We start from the raw sequence: 19,545 nt of genomic DNA on the forward strand, positions 1-19,545 counted from the left end.
TGCAGTAGTAGATATATAAGAAAAACAAATCTTTGTTGTTGTTGTTGTTGTGTTTAACTATTATAAATGTCCGTATAGAAGCAAATATCTATCAAGTTTAAGATCTAAATCCACACTGCAGGAAAAATCCAGAACCAGAGTCCATTCTCTGTCACTCTTCTTCATGACTGTATCATTTGCATTACTCTTGCTTAGTTAGTGGAAGAGAGGGCTTCACTTTTAATCATTTTACACAAGGACCGGCTCATACATTTTATATTAAGTGGATGGGTTAACTCTTTAGTGCGTTTTGTTTTTGAAGTGCTGCTCTCATGACGTGTTCTGCCCATCCACAGAGCCAGCCATTGCTCTCGACTGTCACAAATCACTACCAAGCTATGTCTCCCACAGAATGCGGGATTCAGGGCAGAAAATCAATGAGCTCTAATGGGTCTCTCCATCAGCCCAAATATATGAAGCTTCATGCTTGATGGTGAAGAGACAGAAGTGGTACCAAGGATTTACAGGATGGGGAGAGGGCGGGTTGGAGGCAGTTTTTAAATTCCAGCGAGGCCTGGTGTAAATGGACGGCTGTGATCTGAGATTGTACTGGACTTCAAGCAACTGAAATTATTACAAAGATTAAAAAAGGGGTACAGAAGATTGTATATTATTTTTGTTTTTATTTGAAACAACATAACTTGGAAAGATTAACTGCAGATATACAGTGTCAAAAAAGAAAGTGTTAGGCAGCTATTGAAAGATCTAAAAACACTTCAGGTGTTAGTTTAGAGGTGCAGCAAAGGGAACTGGAGGGTGCATATGTCACTTGCCTTTAAGTTTTATGCTTTGTTTCTTCTATATCCCTTAGTGGTCATTGCTTTCAACTAGATCTGAATGGAAAAAGTAGCTTTAAAGTAAACTTTTGTTATTACTTTTCTTACTGTGGAATTTCAAAACTGATAATGCTGCCAGTGCTAATAATTCAGTGTCATATTTAGGATTACATAATGTGTTGCGAGTCTTTGCAGATGCCAGCCAATGTACTTAAAACAATGGCAAGGCTTTTGTTTGGTTTACAGAATTTAGAAAGTATATTAGTGCAAGCCAAGAACACAGTTTTAGTCCTTTTGCTGTAGTATGTGAATACTACTTTGTAAAGTAGCTAGTGTGAAGTTGCCCTTACTAGACTCTGTGTGTTCATTGATGAGAAGGAAAGTGCCAAAAAAGTGTTTAGAATTTAGTCCTTTTAATGAAAAGTTGGATCAAAGCTGTGCTGACCTCTCTGGGTCGTAATAAAGATGAGCAACGCCCAGTAAGATACAATACAATATAGCCCCAGTGGTGTTCCCTGTGTGGGGTCCATACCAAGGGAGAAAAAGACGAGTCCGTCATAGTTTTAACAGTTTATATGCTCAAGGGCACAATATATGTTTTAAGTGGCTGGTACTATTCTCCCCCCAATTCCTGCCAGAAAGATAATTGATATCTTTGTCATTCAGTGGAAAAGCACTCAAGTAAGTTTTTTTTTTAAAAAAACCACCCCCTCCTACTGGTTTCAGGCAAAATGTGTTAATAAAAGAAAAAAAGTATCAAAAATGTTGGATAAAAGTATGAAAAACTATAATTTTGTATCAAAAACCCTTCACTGGAAATTTTCACAGGGTGAGAACATATTTGCTTGAAATGGCTCTATGGGGAATGATTTTTTTAACTTTTATTTATTTATTTGTTAAATTGGTAAGCCTATACCTGAAGCTACATACAGGTGTGTCCCTTTGGATAAAAATAACTAAGAACTGATTATCTGTTAGTTCTGGTTGATATAAAGACACCAATAACATGACCCTACCAAAAGGTTTGGTGTGCAGTTTTTTCTCTTTGTTTGTGTGATGTGTGTGTGTGACTGTCTGATGTGTTAGCAGCAGTGTAAATGTCTTATCTCCTTCTGATTCCTCCACATAGAAAAAAACTCAATTGAGTGACTGAGTTGGATGTGGTCAGTCTGAGCACAGGCCTTTATTGTCAGGCAGAGGAATGCAGCAAAATAGAGATAAGGTCTAAGAAAAAGGGGGTTGACTTTGAGAGAGAACAACATTAAATTGAGTTACTTCCTCATAATAAAGAAAACTGAGAACGTGGACAAGTCTGATAAGCCAGTGACCGAAAAAGACGCCAGTCTTTTGAATTGATTTTAATAAAATCTTTTAAAAGCAGTGGCTCGTGAAAGTGATATCGTATGGAAATTTGTCCAACAAGCTATTTAACATTCATTGCTGGAACTGACTGTAGATATGATTGCCTTAGGTTACAGCCTATGAATATAAATGTTGTGTTAGACGTGAAGAGTCATTGTCCAGCTTTTTATTGACTTTGTATTGGGTATTTTTTTCAATCTTTTCTATTGTGTGTCAGTATCTTGGTCTATTGAGAGGCTTGTCATATCTCATCCATTTCATGCAGCAACAAGTGCAAAGTTACAAAACTCTTCCAGGCTTCAGGAACAACTTGATGAGGTTTTGTCATTCTTCTTTCTTGCAGTGGTGGACAGCAAGGTAATCCTGGATGGCCTGCAGAGGTACGGCCCCACTCCCATGTATCTTCCTGTCAGCTACCAGATCCTCAATGCAGAGTCAGCGTTCTTCTTACTTGAGGCAAACCAGGACATAATGAGGAACTCTAGCCTGCAAGCCCGGACTGAGTCCTTCTTCATCCATCAGGCCAGACAGATGCCCTTTGTCAATGCTAGCTATGGACCGTTGTCTGTCCAGCAACCTGTTCCACTTGAGATGCTACAAACGCTGCCTGGGCCATTCAACACACCACCCTTCACTTCATCGTCAGTGCCAACACCGGCATCTTCATCGCCTCTGTTTACATTTAACTGGAAGGTCCACACCTACATCATCAGCGAGCAGATTCACCCGAGCTGGCCTAAGGTTCAGGTGTTGTTCTACATCGCTGGCAGAGACTGGGATGATTACAGCACTGCCCATAAATTACCCTGTGTCCGGATGTTTGCCTTTCATGAGACCCAAGAAGTGCGTGGGACGTGCAAGCTTAAAGGGGAGCTGGGGATATGTGTTGCAGAGTTGGAGCCTTTGGCCAGCTGGTTCAGTCCACCCACTGTGAGGCCTGGCAGGCAGAAGGTGTCCGAGCAGGTTCAGGGCACACCCGTGGAGCTCTACTACATTGTTCAAAGCACAGACAGCGGAGACTGTAGTTCAGAGGATTCAAGAAAGGGTAGCTCGGTTCATACAGAACCTCAGAGACCCATGGCCTACTTTGCGGGACATACACCCATGCAGCGGATTGGAAGTGTCAGGCTCTTCCAGCCCTTGTCAGAGTTGAAGCTGGACAATAACTTTGTGGTGATGGCTCCTTCCAAACCCATCAAGCAGAGGGAAACCATTTCAACCTTTCTGGCCCTCTCCACATTTTCGTCAGTACATATTTTCACCCTTAGGTGAGTCTGCCTCCTGAGTTTACTCAGCGGTTCTAATGTGCAAATGTTTTCATTTTGATCCAAAGGATCGCAGTTCGAAGAACAGGTGTCAATCTCTCCATTACTGCCTCTTCCCCTCCATCAGCAGGTGCTGCTGTTGTTTGGAAACATTACTTGTAGCAGTTTGTAAAATCCAAATAACCCACAATCAGTGATTAACATCTGGCACTAGAGATCTGAATATGCATGAGCCTGAAAACCTTCTAATTTTCCACAACATTCAGGAATCTCTCGACACTGCTGGCTTTATGCTCCTACTCTACCAGCTGTGGTTGGGTAAATTAACTTGATCTTTTCTGCCAATTAACCAAAAAACATAACCTGTCAACGAGACTGTGGGTGTTCCTGTGCAGCATACCCTGCTTTGACCTCTCTCAGATCAGTAACTCACTAACCTCCTGCTGAGATTATGTCAATTTAATCATGAAATTTGTTTGTGCTAAATGACATAAAAAGGGTATCTATCCTGTAACACTTATATACTTTGTAAATTGTTACTGCGACTGACAGTTTAGATGCTTAAACACCTTTTTCTTTTTTCTAGACTTCAGTCTATATTAATGTAAAATGTTCACATCCAGTCTTTGCCTTTTGGCTTCTCTCTATAAGATTCACCACAGCAAATCATATACAGTATCTCTATCTAACCCTATCCTCCGCATCCTCACTCATACCAACCTCCATTATGTCCTCTTTTTCTACATCCATGAACCTTTTCTTAGGTCACTTTTAAGGTCTCCTTTCTGGTAGCTCCAACCTCAGCCTCCTTTTACAAACAAGATCAACAATATCTCCAATATTGTTGCCGTGTGTGTCCATTATTCATGTACTTGTCTTTCATACTTGGTGATGGTAAGCTACTGATGTAGCCACAGCTGTCCTGGGATTGACTGACAGAGGTGTGGCTGCCAGTGCACGTCTATGGCCCCTCTGACCATCACCGGGACACTTATACACATCCACACACCAGTGGAACAACACTGGAGGCAGGGAGGTGTTTTGCCCAAGGACATAGTAGCTGACTGGGGGAGCAGGGATTGAACCAACAACCCATCCATCATTGGCTGACCTGGTCAACCACCTGAACCCTGCATTTATTTCCAAAACATCTGTGATGAGCTGTTCCTCTGATTCATTTCTGATCCCGTCCATCACTCCGAAAAAAAAAAACATGTTCCATTCTGCTACCTCCAGCTCTGCCTCCTGTCTCTTTCTCAGACTCTCTAACAGAGAAGTTCTCACCACAGTCTTTTACACCTTTCTTTCAGTCTTGATAATTATCTTGTCACATTTTGTATAAACAAAATGTTGAGTCAACTTTCTTGTTGTTTTGATGTGCATTCTAAAAATGACATGCAGCAGAGCATCAGGAGAGGTACTTCGAGGAACTAACTGTGGACTACTTCACTAGCTTTACAGAAAACTTGAAGGACTATGATTAAATCAAAAACTGCTGCTTGTAGTAAGTTTACTAAATCTTGTCTTGTGAGGAGCAATAAAGGCTCTGTGATGACTCCATTGATAAAAACAAAAACTTAGTTTTGGATGAAATGATGAAACATATCACTGGAGGAAATTTACTCTGTGTCATACATCGTGGTAATTTTACCAAGAAATAAAGAGTTGATCACTAGAATGTTGAGCTTTTTTTTTTTTAAAAACAATCTTATGTTCATAGAAAAGGAAGAGGTCTAACCCCTGTATAAATTAACAATGGGCTGAAGGGTCTTGCTGGAAGAAACCACAGTGAAGTCCATTTGGGTAGACATTGCAGACCATCTGGTCCATGTAGATTTCCAGTGAATTACAAATTTGTATCTTCAACCATTAGGCCATTATTCTCCTTTTTGAGTGACCTGTTACAATGTAAATCAAAAGGGGCTTATGTGATTTCCAGTGGTCCATTGGTAATTGTGAAAGTTGAGTTCTAAGAATAACCTGTAACAGGCAAAATCCACAAAGTATTCATTTTTACAATTATTCTAGATGTTTCAAGACTGTAAAACCCCTCAATACACACTTTATTCAGACAGACATGAACAATTACACACTTTTGTCTCTACTTTAAACTCTCAAAGTTCTAACCATCATAGAAAGCAATAAGTTAAGTATTGTAAAATGAAACCAAAGATTTGCTCACGATCAAAGATTGGTGTAAAGTTGGTGAGCTGAACACATTCTGTACTGTACAGGAGACCTGGCATGGAGGAGATTGACTTACAATGGTCTACAACCAACCAAGATGCAGAACACACTAAACAATAAAAAAAAAGCATACAAAATGACACAATAAAAAATCCAGAAACTGCGGGGCCTTGAAAGATGAACTGCGCTCTAGCGAGTGACCACAGAATGAATAAATAAGGTAATCCACATCCTAAATGTGGGTTTTGCGCCATTTCAACATGAAGCTCAGCTAAAACAGATTGGATTTGAGGTTTGGAATCGTTCCTTTAATTGTGAAAATGTTCTGTTTTGTTGATTTATTAAAGTAGCCTCACATGCTAAATCATTTTGTCCCAACTGGAGCCTCTTTTTATAGCAAAGGCAGTCCTTTGCAGCTTTGAAAGGTCAAAACCTAAATTGTACTTTAAAAAAGTGACATCTCTGAGCCAAACCTTTGTTTAACAGAAAATAGGATGAATTTACGCTTCCAGGAGCTGTTGGATGCCTCGGTTGGCTTAGTGTGGGTCATGCAGAAAACTTGGGTTCTCTTCCCAGAGCACGCAGTGAGCTAAAAAAATTAATCCACTGTGGGACCTTAGGCGTTGTTGTCTATCTGGGTCTCCTTGTGCCTTGAAAATACTGTGTTATGTCAGGAAGGGTATCCGGCATAAGAACTCTCAGACAAACCCAATGTGCAAATCAGAGAAATCCGACTTGATGTGGCTACCCCTAACAGGATAAGCTGAAAAGCAAAAGAAATAATTAAAATAGAATGATTTTACACTTCCATTTGACATATTGACAATAAAGTTGTTCATCTTTCAACATATCCCTTCAGTGGTTGCCACAGCGATTCAGCTTTCACTGATCCGCACATTTTGGTTTGGCAGAGAGTTTTTACGCCATAAGCCTCTCTGACACAACCCTCTATTTTATCTGGGCTGGGGACCGGCACAGGGAGACCCAGACTTTGGTCCCCTTATGGCCACATAATTGGTCCGTAGCGCAAAGGGTCTTCCCCAAGAACTCACAATGGATAAAGCTCTTCTCGACAATAAAATACCAAATCATAGATCCTGTTTATACAATGGCGTTTTAGGGCCAAGGTGAGAAAAAAAATTCTGGAGGAACCTTTCCCCCCCCCCCCCCCCCCACTTACAGGAAAAGAAAATTGAAATTGCAAGATAAAAGTCAAAATAAAGTTACTTTGAGAGAAGTAAAGCAGAGTCTTTTTTTTACGATTAATTAATGTTTTATTTATTTATTGATGGGTAGCTTGCAGGATCTCTGCAGCCCGTTATTGAAGCCGTTGGTATCACTGCAGCTGACCACTTCAATCCTTTCTTCCTCCACCAAAGACAAGATCTCTATGTTTGTGTGATGCTTCCATCTGCGGAGGCGCACTGTTTGGCATTTTCAACGTTATAATGCTAATATAACAGACTGTTTTCATTCATCTTCGATGTTTTCTGTTAAAACGGGACGTTTGCAGAAAGGTAAACAGTGTTACCCCCCCTCTTCTCCGTTGGGGATCTGCGCATTACAGGTTAATGACGTTAGGAAACAAATGGACTTGTTATGGTATGTGAATGAATGGGAAAAATAAAGTTGCGGTCCTCTTCACTCAAACGTGTCTCTGAACTCCAACTTTGCTTTACAGACATAGTCACTATGTTTTGCGAAGACTGAATTATTCTTAAAGACTCAGCTTTTCTTCTCTCGAATAACAAATCGACTTTTTTCTCAAAACTTTATTTCGACTTTAATCTCAGCATTTCAACTTGAATGTTGCCATTTCGACTTTAATGTTGCCATTTGCACTTTTTTTCCATTAAGTAAGGAGACAAGAAAAAAAATCATCCTCCATCATACTTTTCCCCACTGTGGCCCTAAAACTCTGTCGCATGTTTATAATTTTAATTTATAGATTTTCTATTTTTTGCCTTTAGAGATCAGACAACATTTTTTTCAAAAACAAAGTTGCTTGGGCTTTTATATTTTCCTGAGTTTATGACAGAAAAATTGTTTATGTAATATCCACAATGCATGAATGATTGTAATACTTTAGGACTTGCTGTTATAGTTAAAGTTGGAAATCTGACATCAAATTTTATCCAGGTGATTCCACGCGTAGTGTTGATTAATTGAGCTTTCTTGCATACAAATTTCTATTCAAAGTGACTGTAATTGGCGCACGTTGGCGGACGCAGATTGAAAGTGTAAGGAAACACGCCTTTCCGCTAGGCTACTTTTATGCCTGAGATCTATATCATGGCAGATGAAACAGTTAGCGGCCTCAAAGTGGCGCCGTGACAGAGGGCTTTGGCAATTTGTCAACCCTGGGTGAGCAGGAAATCTGCCAAAAAGCCTTGCTGCTTTTTCTCTCACTACAGTGTTGATGAACTCCCATGAAGTATTTTCACTAGCAGTGTGTGTTTATATCACATTTGTCGGCGTGTGTGTAGATGAAAAATATAAATGCGGAGATTTTCCTTTAATGCCTCTTTGCATGAAAATCAGATCCCTTCTGTTCAGAAGTTCAACTTTTTCATGTTTTCCCGTTGGGAGAACAAAGACTTAAATTTCAACCAAAATACCTAATTTAGCCAAAGATTAGCCCTCAAAGTGTTTAAGTAGCCTGTGATTTTTTTTTTCCACAAGCTATTTCATACTACTCGACTTAAACTTCAAATACAGTAAGTGAGCAGATGCTGGTGTTTTTAATCTACAATCAGCTTTATTTTTCTTTGCTAGTACGTTAAAGTGTAAAACCTTTGTTGTCCAAGTCCCTAAATTTTTACCAAGCACGTCCAATATCAGCATGATGCTGGTGCTGAGTCAAGCATTGCAGCACTGGAGGCTGGAGAGCATCTGTGCTCCATTCCTCGTTCTCTGCCCGCATGTGTTTGCACACCGCCAGCCAATGTTTGCCTTCACTGAAGAGCGAGTGTTTATTGACAGCTTATTTCAAGAGGCTTTGGCTTTTTTTTCCCCGCTCTTCCACTAGAACATTATGAACTATTTGATATGTTTTGCATCTCCTTCTTGCTCGTCATTTGCGCATCCTCATCCTCTAGGTTCAAGTAATCTCATTTGAAAACTCTACATTTTTAAATTCCGATTTTCAACCCAAGTTTTGACGTTTTCTGTGATATATTTTTATTGCACTCAGTTTAATATGATATGGCACGCAAAATAGTACTAATTACTTTAGGAAATACCCCTGAAGCATTTTGCGGGGGGCTTCGAAATATCTCGTTTCGCTTTTAGATCACTTTCAGGAAACCATAGCACCAAAGGCTGCAGGGTTTCAAACTCACACACACACATTTGGCCTGATTTTTTCAACTGTAATGCTCTTTCAAAATATGCCATTAGGTGTCCCTTTAAATTCTGTGATGAATATTTCAAACTCAAGGTTATATTTAGAATGAAAACAGAATATGACTCATTTGACTTATAATCTCAAGAATATAGTCACATCCAAGGAAAATCTCTCACAATGCTGTAGGACCATGTGGAAACAACAGGTTTTCCTTTTAAAAGATGCTGGAAAAAGGATTTTATTAATTAAATAAAAGTAAAGAGCTTTAAAAACCCAGCATTTCTCTCTACAAAATAAAAGATTCTTGGCACTCCATACCTAGGTTTTGTTCATTTTGCTTGATGCGATTTTGCTGAATTACATGTTTTAATATTACTGTTTTGAAATAGAAAATATGCAAAAAGCCAAATAATTAATTGACAGAGAGGCAAGGAGATTAAACTTTATTCGAAAACTTAATCCAAAAGAAAAGCTTTTTGGAATAAAAGATGTGGCATGTTTTTTTATACAAATAAAGGATAAAGGTTTTTTTTTTTTTTTATTTCAATTTGGAATCTAGATCTTGACACTGATTGTGTACCTTTTCGCAACTACTATTTTTTACAGCTAGTCCTACTGTATGTAAAAAAAATCTAACAGAATAATAAGGAGGACTTAAAAATTGTATTTGGACATTTTAAAAAAGAATGACAACAGACCTTAGAACAGAAAAGTAAGAAATTGCATTGATTCCACAAAAAGAAAATGACTTTGTTACCATAGCTCTATTTAAACAGCAGATAGATTTTTAAAAATGACCCTTTAAAAAAAAGAAAAAAAAATACAATTTTTGACACAATTTAATTCCAGTTACCGTAATTCAAATGATTTAAAAAATGCCAGTACACAACTGAGATTGTGCCACACAAAAAGCACAAAACAATTTTTTAATTTCAAATTTAATAATAGACAATTCCATTGAAACCAGATTATTTTAATTGCATGCTAATGGCCGGAATTTGGAAAACTCCCTCAAAGTGGAAGATTAGGAAGAAACCTCTAAAAGAATCAGACTTAGTAGGGTTGGCCAGTGGTGCAAATCCCAGAGCTTTGAATGCACATTGTTTAAGTTAAAAGTACGGGGGCCAGATGCATGTAAACACTGATGATTAAACTGTTACACTTTGGCACATAATATGGAGTTATCTTGCATTAAGGAACTCATCTTGCATTGTTTATTTTTTTTATTTTTTGTGGTCCAGCAGCTCGAGAAGACCTTTAATTCAGACTTTTACCGAGCAGACTGTAGTCTGAACACTGATTGGCGTTCCCTTGTTTAGCGTCACCAAGCCTGGTCTCCTGCACTTTGGGTCCTCCTCCAACACCAGTTCCTGCCATTTTCCGCAGTTTACACTGTCATTTGCGATCCGCAAATCGCACAGGTTGATATCTCGATAAAGATAAATTTTTGTTTTTTCAAGAAGCTAACTTGAATTATTTGCCCTTTTTAAAAGTTTTTAAAAGTTTAATTGAACACAAGTAACTAATCACAACAAACATATTTATCCCAGTTGTTGGCATTGGTGTGATCTTTTTATGTATTTAAATCAGTTGTATTCTAAGTGCTGTTAAAATGTTGTCATTGATGGAAATGTAATAATTGGCTAATTAGGATGCTTGAAGAACTTGTTTTGATCTTATCCTGGAAGAAGCATAAAGCTTCTCTAAAATGGTTATTTTTTTATTTAATTTTCTTTTTCCAGCTATTGCCAGAAGCTGGGAAATTGTATTTGTATTTTGGTTTTATCCTATGAAACAAAACACAGGAGTATAAGTAGTTTAAGGCCTTCCCAAAACCCCTAATTTTTAATTTCTTGAAAAAACAGCGTGTCATTGGCACACAAAAGCAGCAACTAATTTTTTCTTTCACATAAACTGATCACATTTTGAGTCTTTATTAAAGGAAAACTTTTGTTTGTTATAATAAAAGGCTCTGCGTTTAACAGCAATGTGTCATAACATCTGATTTTATTCCTCCTACACTTTTTCAGACTTTGACAGCTCTTTACCTACACATAAACATTCTCATCAAAGGGCTATAATCTTGGCCTCCATCCTCGCATTTCGCCTTATTGTGTTATTGGTTGTATTTAATCCAAACTAATCTGATATAATTATTTTGAATGTAATTACAGGCTTTCAATCCCAGCGGCTGAAAAACAAGCAGTCATTTATCAATATTCACACCTACCCCCCTTCCTGCATAAACATTATTGTCGTCCGTACGTGTACAGCCACCAGCTCACATATACAAACGCAGATCCACCCCGTACCGTCTGTAAAGTCACGGTGTGTTTGTCATGTTAAAGGCTCCCGGTGGAATCAGTAATTCCCTGCCTCATTAGCCAAGGAGAATGTGGTGTAACAAGATGGCAAAAGGTTCTCCAGCTACTCCTTATTTAACATGCAAATGAAAACACTATTTCCTCCTGAACAAATTAACAGGCTTTTCAAAAGATAAATTTCCCCAGCTGTATTGTAATTTTGACTAAATAATCCAACATATTTCCACAAAGCGCCTCTGGGGAAGAGTTGCTGATGAATGCAAATGAATTTCTAATACGTGTAAGTGTGAAGGTATGAATGTGAGTTTCTTCATGCTGTGCCAGCTCAAAATAGCCCCCATGAATTGTTTTATTTGCAAATTTAGCAGGTAGATGGAAGGGGTTTGCCTTTGAATTAGAAGGTGTTTTGTTGTTGCAACAAGTTGGGGATTTTTGTGGACGTCATTGCAGACGTGAGGCTGTGTGTTGGTCAGCTGGTTTGGAGCTCTAACAGGGTTCGAGTTTACAGGTCTCGTGCTCTTCCTGTTTGTTTTCAGACACCGTCGGCTGAAATATCAGCAGGAGAAAAGGTTGGAATAAAAATGTTTTCCTCTGTGTATTAGTCTTATCTGACTGCTCCTTTCTGAGATCCAGTTCTTGGTAAAGGTCACACAAGATAGGTATGTCTCTTTTTCCATTTTCATTTCTCTGCTTATCTGTACTTTCTTCCCGATATTTTATCTGCGGCTCTGTCTGGTGGTTGCTCTTTTTCCCTCTGTTGTTTAACCTTTCTCTTCTTGTGTATGTGTTCACCTGTTTTTTTTTTGTTTTTTTTTTGTCAGATGCTTAGCATTTCATTTCCCCCTATCTGGATAGGGGAAGACCTGGCGGGAAACAGCTGGCAAGTTGGCACCTATTTATTTTTGGTAACGTTAAAAAATAAAATTTCCATCCAGAGCAGAAACAAACATAGTGAATATAAAAAATAAATATACTAATATTCTTAAAACAAATAAAAAAATAGAATATGAGATGTTTCTCTCTTGCTATTTCTTGCAAATTTGTTTTTTCTTCGTCCATTTAGGAAACAGCAATTAATAGCAGCCAAAAAATGAAAAATAAAAACATAAAAAAAAATATTTAAAGAAATTACAGGGGGAAAACACAAGAGCAAAATTTGACTCAGAGGGTTGAGTTGGGATGTCCTGCCCTTTCAAGAGGAAATACATTTTGAAATAAGCTATAAACACTAAAATTTTGGTAATTTGCTCTGAAAAGTAAAAATATTTTCTTAAAATGTGCGTGTATTGCTCAAAAAAATTATGTCTTTAAAGTATGTTTATATATTTTCATACGCCGAGAAATATATCCTTTTTCATCTTGATGAACTACGATTGCATAATTGTAAAAATATTTTTGTCTCAAGAAATTAAAAGGAAAATATGTGTCAATTCAAATTGAAAACTCGCAATACCTTAATGGCTAATAAAGGAGTCTGCCTGTCCCTGTCCTTATTGCTTCTTTTGGCCTCCTGACTGTTTGAATCTAAAAGCAAAGCATTTGCTTGGAATCGATTGGACACTTTGACTCAACACGGTCCAAGTTCCTTTTTTCTGTTGGTTCTCTCTCTTCTATAGCATGGCAAACACCAGTTGCCAGAGGAGACTTTTTTTTAATCCTTATATTTGTGGTGAAATCTTGTATCTCACCTGTCTTGACCTGACCTTATTTTGAAATAATCATACTAGGGTCTGTACAGCATAAGATTAAAGTTTTGCCTTTTACTAGTCTTTCTTTTTTTCATTTTTTGTTTTCTCGATACTCCTGCCTTGCTCATCTGACTGAAAGGTTGCTGGTCCCCCAGGGATCTCCTTGATCCTTTGGTTTTGCAGAGAGTCATATAAATGTGGCACATCATTCAGAGTGACACATGCCTCCAACACTTTGAGTATCGACTGGGTCAGAGGTTGTCTCAGTGTTTCTCTCTGGTCGCTTTGAAGTTGTAAAAAGTCATGTGGGCCCTTTTTTTCCCTTCTTTTTTTAAGGGCAGCAGAGATAATGAAGGAAGCTGGTGTCTGCTGCTCCCTCAGAGAATTGTGCCCTCGTATCTGGTTGGGAGTTAGAATTTTGAAGTTTTTGAAGCAAGAATGGGAACGCGTGACCCTGTTACATGTTTGAACTCGTTGGAAGGTGTCCAAAGAATTGAGAGGAAAGGAATGTATAAATGTGAAACTACTCAAAGAAAGGAAAAAGAAAATTAAAAGGTCATATTTTACACCAATGGTTCCCAACCCCCAGGCCACGAACTAGTACCGGTCCCTGGGACACCTAGTACCGGACTTCAGATAAAAGGAAATGTATAATATAACTTACTTTCATTATTTTTGCTTGTTAATTTTCTGATTTTAAAGGTAATTTTTTTTAACTACTGGAATCTGTCCACCAAATGCGTAAAAGGTTGTGTCCAAATTCCTTCACTACTCACTACTTAGTGCACTATTTAGGGCGTTCGGCATTTTGAAGGGGCTGTCCAAAACTACAATTCCAAAATCGAGTGCCCTAGAAATTTCCCAAAGGTCATTACAAAAAAAAGGGCTGCACGGTGGCGCAGTGGTTAGCGCTCTTGCCTCACAGCAAGAAGGCCCCCGGTTCAAGTCCTGGCTGGGGGACATGAAAAACACAATATCAATGGGGGACCTTTCTGTGTGGAGTTTGCATATTCTCCCCGTGCATGCATGGGTTTCTCTGGGATCTCCGGCTTCCTCCCACCATCCAAAAACATGCTTCATAGGTTGATTGGCAACTCTAAATTGACCATAGGTATGACTGTGAGAGTGAATGGATGTGTGATTGAGGATATTCTACCCTGCGACAGACTGGCGACCAGTCCAGGGCATCCCTTGCCTACGCCCAAGTGGCCGGGATAGGCTCCGGCAACCCCGTGACCCCGAAAGGGAATAAACGGTAAAGAAGATGAATGAAAAAAAAAAAACATTAAGAAAAACCAGTGTGCATCTATCCTCACTAGATTGGCTAATATAGACCACAAAGTTGAACAATTATTTATCTGTAAATTGGTGTTTTGATTTATTTTGTCTAAACCCTTTAAGCTTTTATGAACAAAGTGGATTCATAAATAGTGTTTGTAAAATGTTAGTATTTATTATGTTTTTCCTTTAGGAAATTGGTGATGGAATGGTTTTGGAATTACTTTTACAATACAAGACACTAGATAGTCCTGCACTATACTACTATGTTTTGGTAGTTTAAGAGTAGGGAAGGAATTCAGATATAGCCTATCACTCACTCTTGACCCATGTCGAGGCGCTCGCGTTGATCGCGTGTTTGAAAAACTTCCACTATCTTCTTAAAGCGCCTGCTCTAACTTCCAAATTAAAAGCCCCAAGCCAACAAAGTTAAAAAAACAAACATCTTTGGAAGGAACCACCAAGGAAATTGAGGAAGGTTTTTTTTTTAAATTTATTTTAAATTTAAAATATTTAGAAAATACAAGTTGTGTGACGGTTCTGCCATTTTAATTTATTCTAATTTATCCATCACACCTTATAAGTTGGATGTGGCTGAAGTTAGCGTCCAGTAGTTGGCCTCCATTTTGATGTTTAAGGGAAAATTTACATCACATTTTAATGGGTCCAACATAAAGTCTAAGTTTAAAATGACCACTGATATTTTGCAGAGAATGAAGAGTCGACTAAGTAAAGTTGTTGATGTAAGGACGTTGTTTCTGATTTGTTTAAACTTGTAAACGGGACACTTACGAATTTTCAGACAGCAAAGCTGAATTAGACACGCATCTGTTAAAAACTTCATCACAAAAAAACCCTTTTGAGTTAAATCAAAATAAGATTTACTTAAAAACAAAATAAGATCATTCTTTTCTCTTTAAGAAAAAGAGCCTAAACCAAGGTCGCAGTGTTATAATGGCATTCTAAGAAAAAAGCTGTAATGTTGTCTTTAATGAATTTCTACAGATCGGAAACCGTTACTAAGGATCTGTGATTTAGTTTAGTTTAATCTTCATCATCTGTAAAAAAAAAATTCAAACTGTCTCTTTAAACTAAATTTCATGTAGTTGCATTTTAAATGGAAAGATTGATTTTTTTTTAGAAACCAGTCAGTAAACATGTCTGACATTAAACCATTGCCTAAAAAAAGGTTAGGAAGCACTGTTTTACACATCCAGAAGAAGAAAATGTGTGAAAGAAAAAATCTTGAGTGTTGGGACCTTGTAAAGAAATCTTGTTTAAGTTGGGGAAAAGAAGTCACATTTTAGGGAAACAATTTTATTTTTACTAAGCATATTCCCATTTGTTTGTTATTAAATATATTGTTAAATCACAAGAGTTGCACTGTGGTTAAAAAACTATAAATTAAATCATTAGTAAAAATTATAGTTTTTTCCAGTAAGATAGTGCTTCTCATTAACTCATTAAATTGAGAAATTGTGGTCCCATAGCAGCAGAAACAAAAAAATTAAACAACTTCATCCCAAAAATTACATTTTTTTTTCAGCCCCAGTTAATGTACAAAGACATACGTTGAAAATGAAATGTAGTCAAGTTCTGAAAAAATGTTTTTCCATATCGTGAGGAGTACAGAAACACACTCTGAGATTTTTCTTAATATCCAATAAGCCACTCTACACACCTTTCACTTGTGTGACCCAGAAAACACGTTACATTTCATCTGAAAAATATCTGAAAACCCATTTGTATTTTTTCCAAGAATCATATTTTTTTCTTCAGTTTCCCCAGTAATGCTGAGGCACATGACTTTCTCCTCTTTTGGAGCACCATCCATTTTCCGTCCATACAAGACTGTATTTTTTTTCATAGCTTCCAGGAACCGGGCTGAAGTAAGTCGTCAGTCATGGCTAACAGTTATGGAAACCTTGGTTCATGGATGCAAGTAAGCCTTTGATCTAAAAAGTAGTAAAGGTGTCTGGGCTTGGGCTTTAATCCTGAAAAGTTAATCTTGAGAATGAACGAAAATGGTGCAGACTTCTGCTAAACTCGTGCTGAATGTCCGCCTTAATAAATCCAAAATCTTTCAGAACCGCAATGAAGACGATTTTGTGATTAACTATGCCCTTTGGGGAGACAGAACTGAACATATCAGGTTATGATATAAAAAGGTTATAAAAAGGATCCTCTGATGTACAATTTAGTACAGTACTTTATGGAAAGACAGATATGGAGGAGTTTTCTGTTGAGTTCAGATGAAAAAACCTTTTTAAGTCCGTGTCACACAACCACTACATATATTTTGAACGGATGAAAATTTGTCACGTGAACGTAGGTGGTAAACGTGAGAAACGTTATTTTAATTTTCAGATGTATAGAGAATGAACCATGTTAAAATCATGGAAGAAGTGCAAATAAACACTCAAAAAAACACGTAAATTAATGTGGAACATCGAGTGTGATTATTTTGCTGTTAGAATGCAATTCATTAGTGATTTGGGCGTTGATTACGTAATTTTAACGTGATGTGTACACCATTTCCGCAATATAAAAGTTATACATCGGTGGTGCATGCGTGAAAAGTCCATTAGACATACATGGACATACAGTGGGCCAAAAAAGTATTTAGTCAGCCACCAATTGTGCAAATTCTCCCACTGAAACAGATGAGAGAGTCCTGTAATTTTCCTCATAGATATACCTCAACTATGAGAGAGAAAATGAGGAAGAAACAAAAACAGAAAATGACATGGTCTTATTTTTTAAGAATTTATTTGTAATTTATGGTGGAAAGTAAGTATTTGGTCACCTACAAACAAGCAAGATTTGTGGCTCTCAGACCTGTAACTTCTTCTGTAAAATGATCCTTTGTCCTCCACTCCACTGCTACACAGTCTACAAAAAAAGATGCTGCACAGGCAAGATGACTAAAGTAAAAAAGATAAAAAATAACTGCCAATTTAATTAAGATAAAAAAATATAAGAACCTGATGGGGAGCAGCTTTAAACATAATAATAAAACATTGACTGAACAAAGGAAAAGAGAAGCAGCAGGTGTTTAATTCAGTCTTCTTATTTATTAGGGAGAATGACAGAACAAAGCAGAGTTAGATAACTGTGGTAACCTTGACTCCTACAGAAAACAAACACATTCCAGCTTGTTATCAGAATCGCTATGGGTCAACTCTTGACATTATACTTTTGTATTTTCCTTATTCTTGACGTGCTTCAAATAGCTGCAGCTCCAGCGCAGTTGAATTTGTGTTATTTGTTAAACCCTTTCAGCATGGAGAAGTGAGATTAAAAATGATTTACAATTTTCTTTGGTTGTTTTATAATAACCTGACCCTCTATATCCTATTTTAATAGGATATTGATTTATATTTTTTGTAAAGTTTGTACTTTTATTTTATTTATGTATTTATCCATCCATCCATCCATCTTCCTCCGCTTATCTGGGACCGGGTCGCGGGGGCAGCAGTCTAAGCGGAGATGCCCAGACTTCCCTCGCCCCAGCCACTTCCTTCAGCTCCTCTGGGGGAACCCCGAGGCGTTCCCAGGCCAGCCGAGAGACGTAGTCTCTCCAGCATGTCCTGGGTCTTCCCCGGGGCCTCCGCCCAGTTCGACATGGCCGGAACACCTCTCCAGGGAGGCGTCCAGGAGGCATCCGGACCAGATGCCCGAGCCACCTCAACTGGCTCCTTTCGATGTGGAGGAGAAGCGGTTCTACTCAGAGCTCTCTGCAGGTGACTGAGCTTCTCACCCTATCTCTAAGGGAGCGCCCCGCCAGCCTACGGAGGAAGCTCATTTCAGCCGCTTGTATTCGGGACCTCGTTCTTTCAGTCATGACCCATAGCTCATGACCATAGGTGAGTATTGGAACGAAAATCGACCGGTAAATTGAGAGCTTTGCTTTTTGGCTCAGCTCTCTCTTCACCACAACGGACCGATACAGTGACCACATAACTACAGACGCCGCTCCGATCCGCCTGTCAATCTCACGTTCCGGTCTTCCCTTACTCGTGAACAAGACCCCCAGATATTTAAACTCCTCCACCTGGGGTAGGGATACTCCACCCACCGAGAGATGGCAGACTACCTTTCTCCGGTCAAGAACCATGGCCTCCATGTATTTAATAAAGGGACAATGCATACAAAAACAGTGTGAAGAGCTCTAAAAAAGAGAAACACTGTAAACAGCCAGGATTGTAGCCTTAGCTAAGCTTTCATCCTCTGTCCCGTACTGACCATGGCCAGCCACCAAAAGACTTTAGATAAAATAACATAAATAAAATAAAAAAGCATAAAATAAAATTATCATAACATAGATTGAGTTTAAAAAGATTTTAAATACTTACCTGTTGCTCCACCCGGTATACATCCATAAAATTGCCAAAATCCGAACAATAATATGACAACTATGATCACTTTTCTTCCTCTGATGTTTTATTTTGACTTTAGAAACAGATTTATGGCATTTTCTCTAGTGTTACTTGTGAGTGCAAGTTTGGTTTTCCAGCAGCCATGATCTGCTGGAAAGATGGAAGTGTGGGGAGCTGTCGAAGTCTATTATAATTCTTTTTTTTTTTTCTGAATTAAAGTTAAAGTTGGGGCAGATACTTTTCTGAAAGTTTCAAACAACAAAGTTCTTTAATTTTTTTTTATATATATCTATATATCTTTTTTGTTGTTTTTTTCAGCTGAAAGTCAGAAACTAAGAATTCCCATTTTTATCTAATGCAACAAAATAAGCAGTGAATGATAATTAAAAGTGATAAGAAAATAATTACTTCAATTCATAAACTGTTTTTTTAACCACTTTCAGCATTAATGTCTGATGAAGAATATATTGGATAATACATTGACTCATGTACGTACCGTGACATCTACAATACTTTCATAGCGCTGATCCATTTTTGAACCATTTTTTGCTCTTGTTAACACATCCTGACAATATAGTGGTCTGTGTTGAACATTGTATAAAAAAGGATTTAGTTTGATTAGTTTGGATTAGCTTGATCCCACAGATTTGACAGTTATACAAACTGAAAGTTGTGCATATTTCAACACAGACATTTGGGATACAAACACAAAGGTTGAGAGAAAATCTGAAATGTTCGGCTTTCTCTGTGAGCAGTCCATTAAAAAAAATGCACTCCTGCCAGCTGCATGAGGAGGAGTTCAATCAAAGCAGAAAAAGGGAAAGGAGCACAAATCAAAGATTTGAACACAGTTCACTAAATGAGAGGTGTGAGAGCGCAAGATTTCACACCACAAGAAACC

At 38.0% G+C, this 19,545-nt stretch overlaps 1 protein-coding gene across 1 annotated transcript in view; it reads left to right on the plus strand.

The window, feature by feature from the left end:
* si:dkey-112m2.1 (transmembrane protein 132C) overlaps window positions 1-19,545 on the plus strand; it is a 241,789-nt gene that overhangs the window by 103,698 nt on the left and 118,546 nt on the right. Inside the window, exon 3 of the mRNA XM_011481983.4 lies at window positions 2,521-3,445. Within this exon, the coding sequence (XP_011480285.1) occupies window positions 2,521-3,445 (925 nt within the window). The remainder of the gene's footprint in view (window positions 1-2,520; window positions 3,446-19,545) is intronic.

Source organism: Oryzias latipes, chromosome 12 (assembly GCF_053564925.1).
Source record: "Oryzias latipes strain Hd-rR chromosome 12, Olatipes_Hd-rR_3.1".
NCBI lineage: Eukaryota > Metazoa > Chordata > Actinopteri > Beloniformes > Adrianichthyidae > Oryzias > Oryzias latipes.